A 14314-nucleotide genomic window follows, 5' to 3' on the forward strand; every position below is an offset into this window, starting at 1 on the left:
AGGTAGTTACCCTTGTTGATCGTTGGGGAAGTATGCTAACACTATTGTCGTGTCCTAGCTTTTCTCCGCTGCCTTAATTTTCAATTTGACCGTCGCCCTGTTCCTGTGGCAAAACTCCCACAGCTTATGAAACAGTTTTTGCAGTTTGATCCCTCTTGTTTTGATAGAAGTCTCCCTTTAAGATTTCCTAGTCCTTTTATCTAGCTCCTTAAATAAACGATTTCTGGCTTAGGCCTATGTGAAGGCCAAAGGTTGCAGTCTTGCAGTGGTATAAGTTTAGTCCTGTTATTTATGATTGTGCGGAGGTTCCCGGCATTGGTCCCTCCATCTCAAGGGCCCAAGAGCCCTTTATGCTATCAAAGTTGAGGTATAGCCTGTTTCGCTTCTCTCAACCACGATCCATCGTCTATGAAGAAGAGTGCCACGTAGCCATTCAGTCCTCCTTCATAGTAGTAATACTTATACAGGCTAAGGCTCAGACGGGTCGGTATGGCAGCGATACAACAGCCGTGCGGTAGACGTTCGGTATGCAGAGCAAATGTCGCTTCTATATAACCAAATGTTTGACTTCACACGAGTCGACGCAACAAGATTTCGGCACGACATGCTGCTTATCTGCAAGTTTTTAGGCGGTAAATGGTTTATACCGCATGTATGAATGATTGTTTACGTTTGTGTTTGGAAGTTGAAAATGTCGAACGAGATGAATTTAGTACACGAAATAGAAAAATATGAGTGTCACTGTACACCTTATGGGGGTTAGCAACACTTGAAATTTTTGAGTTACCATGCCAAAACTACATTCTATGGTTTTTCGTCCCCTGCTCAACCTATAGTTAAATATACGTTTCTTATTATCCAGTGTTTGTATAGGGTCTACAAACACTGGATAATGGTCTCATTAAATATCGTTTTAAGGGAAACGCGTTATCTCCTACGAAGAAATATGGCACTTTTTCCTAGCTCTCATCATGTGGCAAACAAGCACTAGCGGGTAGATTTAGACCATTTCCTTCCAACCACTGACCTAAATTTGATGCAAGAAAAATTCCTCCATCATTATTTCTGCCTGCATAGCCGGTTTCTATCATTGTGAATAAGCCATATGCATCACAAACCGCAAGTAAAACAATTGAGTGGTAGTGTTTGCAGTTGTAATTTGTTGATCCAGAGTTGGGAATTGTTTGTATTGTGTTTGTATTGTAACGTGCTTGCCATCAATTGCTCCTAAGCAGTTAGGTAAGTTTTATAATTCGTAAAAACGATTTGCTATTTCCTTCCACTCTTCGTTAGAGGGAATTTTCATATAAACATTATGAAAAGTGTTAGCCAAATAGCTAATGTTGTTTCACTTGCTATATACGATACTGTCTTAACTCCTCTTGCAAAATATAAGGCCAGAGCAGAATAAGTGCATCCCGTGGCAAGATACCTAGAATTAATAAGAAATAATCAAACATATAACTTTTATATTTCTACAAATTGATTTGTTTTTTTTTTATTTCAGTTCAAGAGTGTAAGGAAAAATGGCGCAACATCAGATCTTCATTTCTACGAAGTATGAACACCCCTCCAAGTGGTTCTAAAGCAAAAAAACCGTATTACCTCAAGGTATATTTGCAATTTATACTGCCTTATGTAAAAGCAGTAAATACTTCCGAAAATAATGGCAATGTCCCAGAACCTATTCCTGATGAAGACCGTTGTTGTGAAAATCTAGCAACAGAAGACCTTCAAATGAAAATTTTAATAAAAATTCTCGGAATGACGACTTTAATTTAACAGAAGAAACAAATCGACCTGCATCATTAGCAAAACAGAAAACAATACAACATTTATCAGCAACGCCAGCATCTACCTCAATGAGTACCGTTCGATGTCGTAAACGTTACAATACAGAAGGTGAGCAAACATTTCAGTCAACTATTTAAAAGCAAAAACAAGAAAGGTTCAAGATGTGGAGAACTCTGAAAATAAAGAAAAAATCAGCCACATGCATCACTTCTTACTTATCACATGCATCACTTCTTACTAGAAGAACAACAAAGGAAATTTAAAATCAAACTGATGATCCTTGTTGATGAAATAAAATTGCAAAATTTTCAACCTACATTCAATCCATCCTTCTCATCTTCATTCGAAAGACCATCTACCAGCCGCTCTGTACTAACACCTTTAGTGTCTCCTGATCGACCGATTCACTCTCCAGAAGAAACTTATTACAGTGAAATTCCGACAGCACAATCAGAGTCAGCCGTAGCACCAAATGTTTACTCTTTTTTTTCGAATTTCAATACAGATAATGTAGAGTAGTGTGTTTTGTTTTATTCATAGTACTTACCGCAAAGTTATTAAAATCCTTTCTCCAGCACTTACACATTCTCTCATGTTCGTATTTTCTCTACGAATAATTGGACTAATAAGTTGTTCAAGGTCTTGGAATAAAGCTTTTCTCATTCTGTACATTGACTGACATTTTCCATCAATTAAAGTTAATTCTTGAGCGGCAACAAATAACCTACAGTTAATGTTTCTTTCAATGTACGGATGCACCCAATATTTTCTTTTTTTTTTTCTGTGTTGTAATCTCTTAAAATACATATATAACACAATGTCCTCTTCATCACTAGACGACGACATGTTCACTACACTGCTGTGGAATATGTTGCCTCATGTAAATAGATAATGCGGCAGAGCATCGTTACGGTAATTGCTGGGCCGCTACCAGACCGCTGCTACACCGACCCGTGTGAAAGCGGCCTGATATTGATATTATTTTGTACATCCAGCCTGTGTAAGAGTACTTTCGGTTCTTCGACGGGACCGAAGTCACCATCTTGCGTGGTTTGAGGAGTTATTGCTGGCCTTCATTATTAGAAGTTCTGCTTCTTTTGAAGAGGTCTCTGTGTCCATTAGGCTGAGGAGCCATCGTCGACTGCAATATTTATGAAGACTAAGAATATCTCCCAATTTACTAAGTGGCAGAAAGTTTCCAGAAAAGAGCACCAGACTATTTGAAGTGTACACAATCACAAGAGGAAGTGGTCGATCCTTTTAAATAAAAAAACTTTTTTTAGCAAATTTTCTATAAAATTAACTCTCCGACTTCTATTTTTGCTTTAACAATTATACTAGACGTAAAAAAAGGAAGAAATGTCATGCATGCATGGTAAACAAAACGCCTAGTTCATATATTCTTGAGACTATTCTGGAGAATTATGATAAAAAAACTTTTATAAGCAACTGTAAACGTTTTTGTTTGATAAAACTTTTTCGGGTTGTATCCATAGTCACAGTTTTCAGCATTAAGACTACATTAGGAACTCCGAGTAAGCAAACGGGCACTTCATCAAAATTATTCTGAATAATTCTACACCATTCAACCACCATGTCTAGACCAGTTAAAATAAAACTGAAGCTGGCTAGGTAAATGGATGTGGTCTGTCTGGCTAAAACGAAACAATCCTCTAAAAAGAAAGCTTACAATTGCTCTATAATGTGAGCAAATTAAAAACCCAAAATTTTTGGTTTTGTAGGTAGGAAAATAAATTACGAGCCTGAGAGCCTTCCTTAACACATAAATAAATACACACAGATACCAAAGACATATTCTTTAGATTTAAGGGGACAGGTCAATGTTATATTTACGGACTCCTGCAACGCTTTTGATAGCATCAGTTATGCTTTAAAACCATCAACATTATCAGTATAACAAGAGACGACAAAGTAAAATTCAAAAATAATCATCTCATAATATAAGAGTAAGACAAATATTTTATTATTTTAAAATACTCTATATACCTAAGTAAAACACCTATGATCCACAAAACACCTTGCAGTACCCTAACCTAAACAAATGCAATTGACTTCTTATGTCAAAAAGTTGAAATGATTTGTCAAACATCAACATTTTTATCAAAATAACACAATATTCTAAACGGGGGAATTAAAATCTACAGTTGCTAATCCCATAGGAGTAAATGACCTCAATATGGACAACATTTCCCCACCTCCTAATGCCTCCCCCGAGGAAATTGAAGCGTGGAACCAGATGATGGACACCATGGTAACCTTCATAAAGGCCTCCACCAACCTAATGAACACTATTACCACTAAAGTAAGATTTTCTAGTCAAGCATGGATGGGAACCAAGGGAGCGAAAGCTGTTGGAGGGTAAGTTCTTCTAAAATAATGTCACACATTTTGAAATAACGTATTTATTAGGTGCGAACCAGAATGTGAGGCCTGTTTACCGAAGCCTCCACCGCCACCTTGTGGAGTTTGTACCGAAGATAATAAGACAGCAGCAAAAAAAGTTCCATCTTCAAAAACTGGAGTTGCTAAGGAACCTTCTGGGTCACTGAAATCAGCATCAGCTGTAAAATCCCCGTCAGCTGTTGCAGAGGCGGAACCAGCATCCGCTGAAGGAGCATCATCGACAGACGCACATGACATTGCCTTTGTTTCAACAGAAGAAGAAACACCTGCCGAAGATGTTCCCGCAGAAGAAGTCCCTGCAGTAGACGATAATGCTGAAGAAGCTCCTGGAGGAGAAGTTCCTGCAGAAGTAACGCCGACTGATGAAGAGGCTCCAGCTGTTGTTGAAGAGGATGATGGCGAAAATCAAGAAGCAGAAGAAGCCAAAAAATTAGACGAAAATGAACTACCTGAGAAAGAACCGGCTGGAGGTGATAATAGTAAATGCTGCTGTAGTACCATACGAGAAGAAAGGGCACAAAATAAAAAAAGTCAGTTCAAAAGCATCAGACATTTGAGGTTATTTATTCAATAATATATATGTAATAATTTAGGTCATTGCAAGTGCAAGAAAAAGAAGAAAAAACGTGATATATCCAGTGAAGCAGTTATAGAAGAGGAACAAGAAGATGAAGCAGAAGAAGTTGAAGAAGTTGGTTCGTATTTTTTTTTTCAAGGAGAGAAGTCATTTTGTTGTAAAACTGTTTTCTTGAAAAGAAAGGAAATGTGGTTGCGGAGCCACCCCAGGAAATAAGGAGTGGTTAATGCAGGAAATGGTAGTAAAGTTGGAAAATGCGCAAAGCGAGATTACCCAACTGCAAGAAGAACTCGCGAAACTTCAAAGAATGGACATGTCTAAGAAAGTTGGACCTCATGCTACCCCGAATCCAGCAAAACTATATCAAGAAATTATGAGAGGGTCGCAGGTAACACTTGCAGAAATGTAAATGTAGTTTTTAGCATGAAAAAATCATCTTTTTAGCCACCTTCATCGCCAACTTCTCGTATGTATCCGCAAATGATGCAGCCAAGTCTATATGCGGGAAATATGACAGGTTAGATGTAAATTACATATGAATTAGCAAAAGCTATAGGTATTGAACTTTAGGATACCCCGATAGTGGTTATAATGTTAGAACAAATCAAACTAGAATGCCAAATCAATCAGTTAACCAATTACCCAATCAATCAAGAAATCAGTTAATAAGCCAATCTCTAAACCGAGTACCTAATCAGTCAGCAAATCAGTCTGTAACTCAGCCCCCCAATCAGTCAGGTAACTTACCGGGAAAACCAGGTGGGTAAACAAAAGATCTATTATTTGTACTAATTAAAAAATCCTTTGGTATAAAAAACAGACTTCTTTGAATATTCCTTTGAAAGTGTTATTTTTGTAGACTGTGATGCTCCATGTGCAGGCCTAAGTAAAAAGGAGGAATCGGAAACTTCGTTGGGTAATATGACGAATATCTCTTAAAAACATTAAATTAACATGTTTATTGTAGATTGTGCTCCCGGATGTGATGGTCGAACGAATTCAAGGACTGTAACAGGATATGGAAGTTCTATGGGTAAAACATTGTCCTTAGATCACATTAATTGTTAAAGAACTTAATATTAATGCTACATTAAATTTTTAAGGCCAGCCACAGATGCGATTGACGAATTCGTATCAAGGAGCTGGTGGGCAGAATATGGGCAAGTAGTTTTAAATTATTTCTAAATACCATTATAAATAGACGATTTTTAGGAGCTCGATCCGCAACGCCTTATCCAAATGTTCAGCAGCCACCCAGAAGGAACTCCTGGGGCGGAAACCAGGCACAAATGGATCCCGCAGGATATAATAGAGGCGCTCCTAACTTTGCCCAAGGTACTGTGTTAACGTTTAATGAAGAATTATTAATTTGGTTATTCTTTTAGGGCAAAATTTTCAACAGCAAAATTACATAGGAGGTGCTGCACCACCAGGTTATCCTCTCAATTTAGGTACTCCAGTATAAACTAATATATAATTTACCTTTTAATGTTATCAAAATTGTTTTATCAGGACCATCAGATTATTATAACCTTAGGGGACAATATGGAGTACCTGCACAACCATCAGTCATAAGAGAATCTGTTTTATGTCCTTCTAGATCCCCATGTCAAGGTAAAGTTTACTTAAATCCTTGTATAAAAATGAAACAAAAATTCTAATATTTCAGATACCCCACCGCCGCCCAAAAGAATACTTGTATGTGGCCCGCAACAATCGCGGTCTCAAAATTTACCCAGCAACTTTAATGGTAATAAGTCTATAACTTTTTAGTGTCGCTTATGTTTATTAATTTTATTGTAGATTGTAGCCCTGACTGTCCTGGAGGCTTTTAACTAGTACAGCATTTCCAAAAAAAAAAACGAATTTACTAGTGTTTGTTTCTAAAATAGTCTTTTGTATTTTTTTCAGGTAAAATCGATATTCAAAATAAAGAAAGTATCAAATAGATTTTATTAATTGATGAAAATAGCAACTTGAATAAAATGCAATGGTAAAGATGCAGAATCCAGACATTTTTTTAAAGTAATTGACCACTCACTAGGGAAATACTAGAACAGATATTTGAAATATATTGATGTTCGATGTAGACTATGTAACTTACACGTTGAGTCAGTTATCTGCAATGGCTCTGACACACTGAGATATTCTAAGGTCTGAGAAACTAATAAACCAACTTAAAGCTATTTTCTCGTTAATGCTTCTTACTTTCGGCTTTGCGTTTGAATTTAAATGATTAACTAACCTAAGAACCCATGTTTTATGTATTTTCTTGAGGGTCTTTAATTTTTTATTAGTTTTTATTTTTTTAATCCAAATCCTAATCATCGTGGTGGATTTTACCTTCTTTATAGTTTTTCTGTAACTTCTTATTTACTTTTCATATTCTTTTATCTGATCTTTGGTGTCTTTAGATTAAATTTTTTATTTTCCCTTCTTGTTTGCCCCTAACTTTTTATTTTCTTTTCCTTACTTAACTTTTAGTGATATTTTCCAGGTCATCATATTGGTAGTCTTTGCTAAATATGAACTAATACAAATTTATCGTGATCTTCATGTTGCTATCTCGCTGTAAATTATTTGAACATTTTACACTTGCTTTTTTATACTTTCATAAAGATAAAAGTCCATTGATAAATGGACCCTATAAATAATTCTTAATACAACTTTATGACCTCTTAACACAACTCATTTTATTTGCTTATCGATTATTACGGTCTTCCTTTTTCTTCGACTATTATGCTTTATGCCACAGAACATAAATATGAAGAAATGCGCGTTTCTTAATGAAGAGACAGAAATTCCGGTGACAGCGCTATTGACGTTGTTGTCGAGGACAATTAAATAGGGTCGTGTGTGGCGGTAAATTTAAACCTGATCTATTGCGCGATATTTAAATTTGACGTCATTCGCGGAATTACAGAAGTTTATTTATTAACGGAAAAGTGATCAGACATTTTATATCAAGTAAAATATTATGTTACTTTAAAATTAACAATACGTTTATCAATTTAAATATATAATTAAAATAAGTGTTAATATTGCATAAATCTCAGATATCCCTTTTCACTTTCTTTTGAAATGTACAAATTTACTAAAATATTATTTGATTCAATTCAGTAGTTAGCAGGAAATTGCTTATTTAGGACATTAAGTCTGGAACTTGAAAATTTTTAGACAAGTTTTCACTACCAATAATTATAAATTACCATCGTAGATATAAGAGCAAATTTTAAATTAAAAAACAAGACTAATTTTTATTTTAATTATTTTATTTTTAGATGAATTGAAACAAATCATCTTAAAATTTCTTAAAGGGCTTTAAAACACATAAAAATGATTATAATGTATTCTAAATTAAATCTTTAAAGATCTTTTATGTATGAATATGGAATTATTGCAGGTAAGATAACTTACACAGGACAGACTGTTGCGGATTCTAAAACTTTTTGTTAATATCGGCAACACTGCATTCTACTATTTGCACCCCGTTCACTACAATACATTGTACATAATTTCTCGTTCATTTCAGAGACAACCAAAGAGACGCGCAACTGTGCGCTAGTAAATATCCGATTATTTTCCATCTTTGTCTCTCTTCGTGAAAGGTAAACGTAGATGGCGCAGATAGCGTTTGCCGCCATAATTCAAACCTCGGCTATTAAGCATTTAATTATTTATTTTAATTAAAATCAGCCGGTATGTCTCAGAAGTCAGAACATCATAAATATGTTCCGAGACAGAACGTCTGATTTTAATTAAAACAAATAAAAAGTTATTGATATGTTTTTTAATCAGAATAATGGCAGACTTATAATTAAAACAATGCAATCAAAATTTAAATTGGGGAACTAAATAAATTAAATAAAATTCGGAAACATTTTGTATTGTATTTTCAGTATATGGTATAACTATAATATGTGCATGCATTTTCTTAATTATTTTCATAATTTATAATTTAAGATGGTAACCGTAACATGCATATACATAAATGCAATTAAAATATAGAAACATTTTAATTATCGTAGTCCTATAATAATATTCCAAAAAATATATCCTTTGGTGTAACATTTTTAAAATAAAAAAAGTTTAATGTTTTGCTGAAGATGCTAATATCGTTAGCGAAACAGGTATCCAGAAAAAATGAAATTGATTTGGTAAAGTGGTAAAAGTGTTTTTCTACTAATTAGTAAAGAATAGATAATAGGGTGGAACGAAAACTGGACCAAAATAACTAATTTTCGAAAACGAATATGCCTGGGTGTGCAAAAGATGCCTTTCGAGGTTCTTATTTACCTAAAAAAATCCGAATGACTTATGACGATTCCATCGGCTGCCGAAATGACCTTGAAAATTTTAAAATTAAAAAAATCTTTAAAACTGCAAAAAAAAGCCAAACATGCAGCTTTCAGTTAGTTTTTCATGAAAAACTACCCAGAACTCACCACGTGGATAAATGGTGCAACGTGGAGGTGGCTGCATCTCGAGTTCCAACCTACCCTCCCACCCTTAGAATAATTTTTTTTATTTTTTCTGTTCTAGAACTGCTAAGAATTGTTTTCTAGTATCAAATTGCGACAATATTTGTCTTGATTCAATACGAGCTCTAATAAATCCGTCTCGTGCTTCAGGGCCATAAACCGCCATAGAGGCTTCAGTAACTAACTTAACTGCTCGTTCAACTGCCTGTGAATGACAAGGGAATTTTAATAACCCTATTTCATCAGGAACTAAAGAAATCATGTTAGTTAGTTCTTCGTTCAAAATTTCCATTGTTAATGGGGGCTCGCTTATAACAACATTTTGCCAGTCAATTAAGTCGACATAATCTTGACAATCAAAATTCAATTTATTCACGCGAAATATTCTAACATCCTCGGTTTTTGCGGTTGAACTGCATTTTAAAATCCTTCTTAAAGCTAACTCTCGAATATGTTTTCTATCATCTCCTAACATGGATAATAAAATATTTTCTGGGTGCGCAAAAAATCCATTTCTCTCAATTACGGGATCAATACCTTTTTTTATTTCTTCAGAGATGTAACGAGATTTATTTATAATGCTAAACAAGTGCCTAGCACCATCCTTACAAGACCAATGGCATTTAATTTGAAACCAGCATACGGCATACACTTTTACTATAAACTCTGTTAACATTTTAAGGTTTTGAGAGGGCTTATTGGTAGCAACGTATAACCTTAGGACTCTATTGGCTGTGGTAAGCCATCTAGAGTGTGACATTTTCCCTGGCGCTTTTAGAGCCCAATCGTCTTTTAAAACTCCAGTAGAGATTCCTTGACACATCTCATATAAATACTTTGCATCGGTACTTACGGTTTCTAGATCAACTAATGGTAAAATTGTTTCCATTTTCTCAAACTGTTTGACTGGTAAATTTTCACACGATTCAAGGGTCTTACCAATGGCTCCCTCTGATAATTAAAGATAGATGGGATTCTATCTTTAATTATCGAAATTTTGAGGAGGTTTCGGCAGCCAAAGAAGTTGTTTTCGGACGTTAAGTTTTTTTTGGCTTACTAACGACTACAATAGGCACCTATTAAGCATACAGGGTAATTAAAATTCCAGAAATCAAAAATTCGCTCTACCCTAATAGATAAGTCTGTTCTATTCTATAATAATGAATATACTGTTCAATTTGTATGTGTATGAAATACATATATACATGTTTCCTTATTTATGATGCAGTATTTTTTTAATCAATAAAAATTAATTAAAAGAATAAAACAGAAAGATTACAGCTAAATTTAAAATAGCAGCAAATAGTCAGCACAGATAGTCCGAACAAATGTTATTCTTGTAATTATTTTAAGTTATATTATAAAAATTATTTTTTTTGATTATTTATGTTAGTTTTTTAATTTTTTTTAAATGTTTTTTTGCAAATCTCTTAATTTTTCCTTTTGAACCTCCATGGAATACCTATTTTAACTACAGCCTTAACAATTACCTTAATGAACATATTTCTGTTCCTAACACAAGTCAAAACACTAAATTCTGTATCCTACAAAAAACTACAACTACTAACTACTGTAACCAAGTTCACCTAAACCCGGTAGGTAATAAAATACGTAAAATTTAAGCACTCGTCCAAAATCTCAACTAATGATGTAAAACAAAACAAAATTAATCAGCAACAACAACTATTCAGCCATACCAATTCACGTGTTCATTTTGTGCAAGGATTGCACTGTTGCCGTACTTAATTAAAATTTTAGAAATACTAGAGAATTGGACACAAGCTATCTCGTATTTTAGCATTCATTTAGACGGAGATGGAAGAATGTTTTCTCTTGACTGCTCTGATAATTAAATACATTTAGCATTGCGAAAGATTAGTATTGTGGCGCCACCTTAGCTCACCTTTTATAAGGTAAGAGAGAGACAACGAAATTGTCAGATATACAGATTAAAGAGAGCAACAACAATAGGATAAAAATGTCTATCTAGTTGCACGTCTCTTTGGTTGTCTCTGTTCATTTCTAAGATTATCCCTAGACAATCCGATCTTGGCAAGAATGCCTCTTTTATTCTCAAGCATAATTTGTATTTGTCACTGTATTAATCTATAAACCGGAGAATTCAGAGTTGTGGCATACTATCCAAATCCACAGTGTCTAAAACAAGGTCTGAAAAAAAGTTTGGTGAGTAAGATTTACAACTGTGATTTTTGAACATTTTTGTAGTGACCATGGTACAGCGTCCAATCTAAGTCGCACAGAATTATCAGGGGCGTTAAAATTGAAACTAGCAAAGTTTTTGAAACAAATTCGATAATTGCTGATATTTTAACTAAGACTTACATGACAGATCTCCCTACAAGATTTTTGTAAGGGTGGAAAAAAAAATTATGATTTCTGTGACTGGGCAATTACTAATATCCAATCTAGTGCGTTTGCACGAATATCTTAACTAAATTCTTGACATTTTGATCGGTGCAGGATGGAAGTCTAAGAAATAGAATTTGATTGTAAAAATTGAAAACTGTGATATAGATATACACAAAATAGGATTGAATGAGGACAGAATGCACTTCAACATTATTAGAACTTAGGTATGTCATTATGGAAAAATTTACTTGTCCTATGATATGTGTAGTTACAGGATGATTGGATGTTTCCATTGCTTGTAAAATAATTTATCAACCTAAGATATCGAAAACTCGCAAAAAAACTACAAAAAGATATAAAATTAGGTAAAAACTTTAAACTAGAAGAAAATGATACGTCTTGGTTTGTTTTGCATCCAAAGGCAACATAAAAAACAGTCGTCAAATACAACAGATAAAATGACATTATTATCATATTTGATGTTTGTCAAAGATTAGACAATCAGAATCAATCGATCATCTTGGGTAGCAGAATATTCCGCTCCTCGCCATTTCCAACCTTAATACCCTTATCCTTTTTCAGTCACTTTCGTCTAGTTAAATAATGTTGCTTATTAAGACCTTTTACTTTCTTCTCATTTACTTTATTCATCATTCTGAATACTTTTTATTCATATTCTCCTTTCTCTTTCATTGTTATGCTTTATGCATTCTTTATTCATTCCATCATCTTCATTTTATCCTCGCCTTTAATCTTACACTTCACATAATACGCAAATAAAAATCATTTTCTTATCATTTTTTTATATAATCATTTTAATCATATAATCATTTTTTTTACAATTTTTCATTATAATGATTATAACAGATTTCAATAATAACCGAGGTTCCACAGCACAAGATCTTTTAATTATTTCTTACAGCATTACATTATAATAGCTTCAATTTTGAAAGGTATAGTTAGAACTAATATTTGTGAAATTGCCAGTAGCGTCCTGTAAAACAACAAATTATTACCATGAAATCATCTAGTTATGTAAATTTTACCTTAAAATGACAGGAAGGAGGACAAGGATCATTAAGAGAACTTGAAAAAGAAGGCGTTTTTTGAGGACTTCCTGAAAATTGTAATTTTCGGCCTACCGCGAGACAACTTCTTGAAGGCGTTCTATTCATACCAGCATCTAATGAAAATTACAATGATTGTATAAAAATAAAATTATATATTGCTGTATAGGGCGTTACAAGAAAGCAATCATTAACCCTTTCTATCCATGGTTTAAAGGGAACAACAAAAATTTAGAAAGGAGCCCCGTATTTCAATATCCGACATAAACCAAGTAAAGCTGTAGTTATACATCTATACCTAAGAGCTGCTTTATGAGCAGAAAGATCTATAAGCATTGACATTGATCCGAATTAATCCTATTAGGAGCATTTTGACAACACGAGAATTAAAAAAAAAAAATTGTTGTTGGTAGCCAAATGAGCCTTTCCTTTAGAACGAATAATTACCATAGAAGACTTAATTTCCTAAATGTTGATAAAAGTCGTCCATTGACAAAGTCTATATGAATTATTAATTGAAGAAGTCGTAAATTCGTGGATATCAGCAGTAGAAAAAAATGATCATCTACTACCCTAAAATGCTTACTGCAGGCTCCTTCATGGAACAATATAGCAGAAATTAAACTTTGAAAAGATGCTTAGTCTCTAGAAAACAATGATCTTCTTGATATGGAATTAATTGAAGCTGTATGATGAACCTATCGACATCGTTAACTTAAAGAAGAAATTGATAACGCCCAACTAAACACTTTGAAGACAGTAAAAGAACCCTACAAAATATTTAATTTCTAATTTTTGTTCTCCATTATTACTATCATCATTAGTTTGACTGAAAAATAATTTCTTGTAACACCCTGTATGTTTAAAGCTTATATTATTTCTTGATTTCATATGAATTTATTGTAATTACTTGAAAATACTGGTTGTATACGTTGTGGAGGGCGCTGTCCTGGTTTAATAGCAACTGACGATGCCACAGATTTCTGCAATTTAACAAATTAATCTATATGTATATATAAAAACAGTTAAAAACTTACACTTAATAAGCTGGTTTTTTGCCTTTCCAGCATCTGGACTTCATTTAACTTTAGCTCTAATTTTTTTGAAACGTCATCAATTCTTCTGCTGATTTCAGTCGAACTCAATTGATCTAGGATAATATTTAAATAGTTATTTATTAATATGTATTTAATAACTTGGTGAAACTGTTACATTCTGCAGCTAATCCATATTTTTCTCTTATCTGACACACCACAGCCCACGATTCCACCATAAAATTAACCAGTGCCTCTAAAAATTTTTGTTCGTTCTTGTGGCCCTCCCAGCAGCTGTGGTTCATTGACGTCGAAGTTTTATTTCTGATTGTTGGCAGTTCACATTTTGAGTTGCACTTGGAGTCCTGCGGAACCCCATTATTCGATCGCTTCTGTTCCATTTTTTCACTGAAAATTTTAGTATATTATATTTAAGGAAATTACATGATTTTTATTGACATTTTTGCAAATTTGTTGACAAAGGATACCTTTTTTGTTACCTTTGGGTTTATGACAAAAAGGTCGTTCACAAAAAAAAACATTTTTATTGGTACGATTCGAACAAGC

The 14314-nt window shown here is 33.8% G+C and overlaps 2 protein-coding genes and 1 long non-coding RNA gene across 4 annotated transcripts; 2 read left to right on the plus strand and 1 right to left on the minus strand.

Annotated features, from left to right (window-relative positions):
* The first annotated feature begins 869 nt into the window (after positions 1–869).
* On the plus strand, positions 870–2312 carry LOC126739744 (uncharacterized). The gene is made up of 2 exons (XR_007661699.1): positions 870–1239; positions 1508–2312. It is a non-coding gene; the product is annotated as an uncharacterized LOC126739744 (long non-coding RNA).
* Positions 2313–3868: 1556 nt separating this feature from the next.
* On the plus strand, positions 3869–6745 carry LOC126739842 (fibrous sheath CABYR-binding protein-like). Of its 2 annotated transcripts, XM_050445657.1 has the most exons (14): positions 3870–4173; positions 4225–4748; positions 4812–4913; positions 4975–5183; positions 5240–5312; positions 5366–5554; positions 5655–5711; positions 5763–5828; positions 5899–5955; positions 6008–6130; positions 6181–6246; positions 6308–6409; positions 6465–6545; positions 6599–6745. In XM_050445657.1, the coding sequence occupies exons 1-14, from the start codon at positions 3992–3994 to the stop codon at positions 6628–6630; spliced, it is 1863 nt and encodes a 620-aa protein (XP_050301614.1). In that variant the 5' UTR covers positions 3870–3991; the 3' UTR covers positions 6631–6745. The 2 variants fall into 2 exon arrangements, 1 of the variants encoding a protein (XP_050301614.1); XR_007661710.1 differs by lacking the exons at positions 6465–6545; positions 6599–6745 and having other exon boundaries at positions 3869–4173; positions 5904–5955; positions 6308–6390.
* A 5687-nt stretch (positions 6746–12432) lies between these two features.
* Positions 12433–14240, minus strand: LOC126739477 (uncharacterized). The gene is made up of 5 exons (XM_050445156.1): positions 13926–14240; positions 13751–13863; positions 13624–13696; positions 12693–12829; positions 12433–12640 (listed from the first exon to the last, which is right to left on the minus strand). The coding sequence occupies exons 1-5, from the start codon at positions 14146–14148 to the stop codon at positions 12587–12589; spliced, it is 600 nt and encodes a 199-aa protein (XP_050301113.1). The 5' UTR covers positions 14149–14240; the 3' UTR covers positions 12433–12586.
* Positions 14241–14314: the final 74 nt, after the last annotated feature.

This window comes from Anthonomus grandis, chromosome 8 (genome assembly GCF_022605725.1).
Source record: "Anthonomus grandis grandis chromosome 8, icAntGran1.3, whole genome shotgun sequence".
Taxonomy (NCBI): Eukaryota; Metazoa; Arthropoda; class Insecta; order Coleoptera; family Curculionidae; genus Anthonomus; species Anthonomus grandis.

What these genes read in the sequence shown, in the direction of transcription:
- LOC126739842 (XM_050445657.1), top strand. Translation starts at nt 3,992, where the DNA reads ATGGACAACATTTCCCCACCTCCTAATGCCTCCCCCGAGGAAATTGAA. An exon ending in ATATGCGGGAAATATGACAG is followed by an intron (nt 5,313 to 5,365) that starts GTTAGATGTAAA and finishes ATTGAACTTTAG; the next exon opens with GATACCCCGATAGTGGTTAT. An exon ending in AGGTTATCCTCTCAATTTAG is followed by an intron (nt 6,247 to 6,307) that starts GTACTCCAGTAT and finishes TTGTTTTATCAG; the next exon opens with GACCATCAGATTATTATAAC.
- LOC126739477 (XM_050445156.1), bottom strand. Translation starts at nt 14,148, where the DNA reads ATGGAACAGAAGCGATCGAATAATGGGGTTCCGCAGGACTCCAAGTGC. An exon ending in AAAAAACCAGCTTATTAAGT is followed by an intron (nt 13,697 to 13,750) that starts GTAAGTTTTTAA and finishes GTTAAATTGCAG; the next exon opens with AAATCTGTGGCATCGTCAGT. An exon ending in CTCCTTCCTGTCATTTTAAG is followed by an intron (nt 12,641 to 12,692) that starts GTAAAATTTACA and finishes GTTGTTTTACAG; the next exon opens with GACGCTACTGGCAATTTCAC.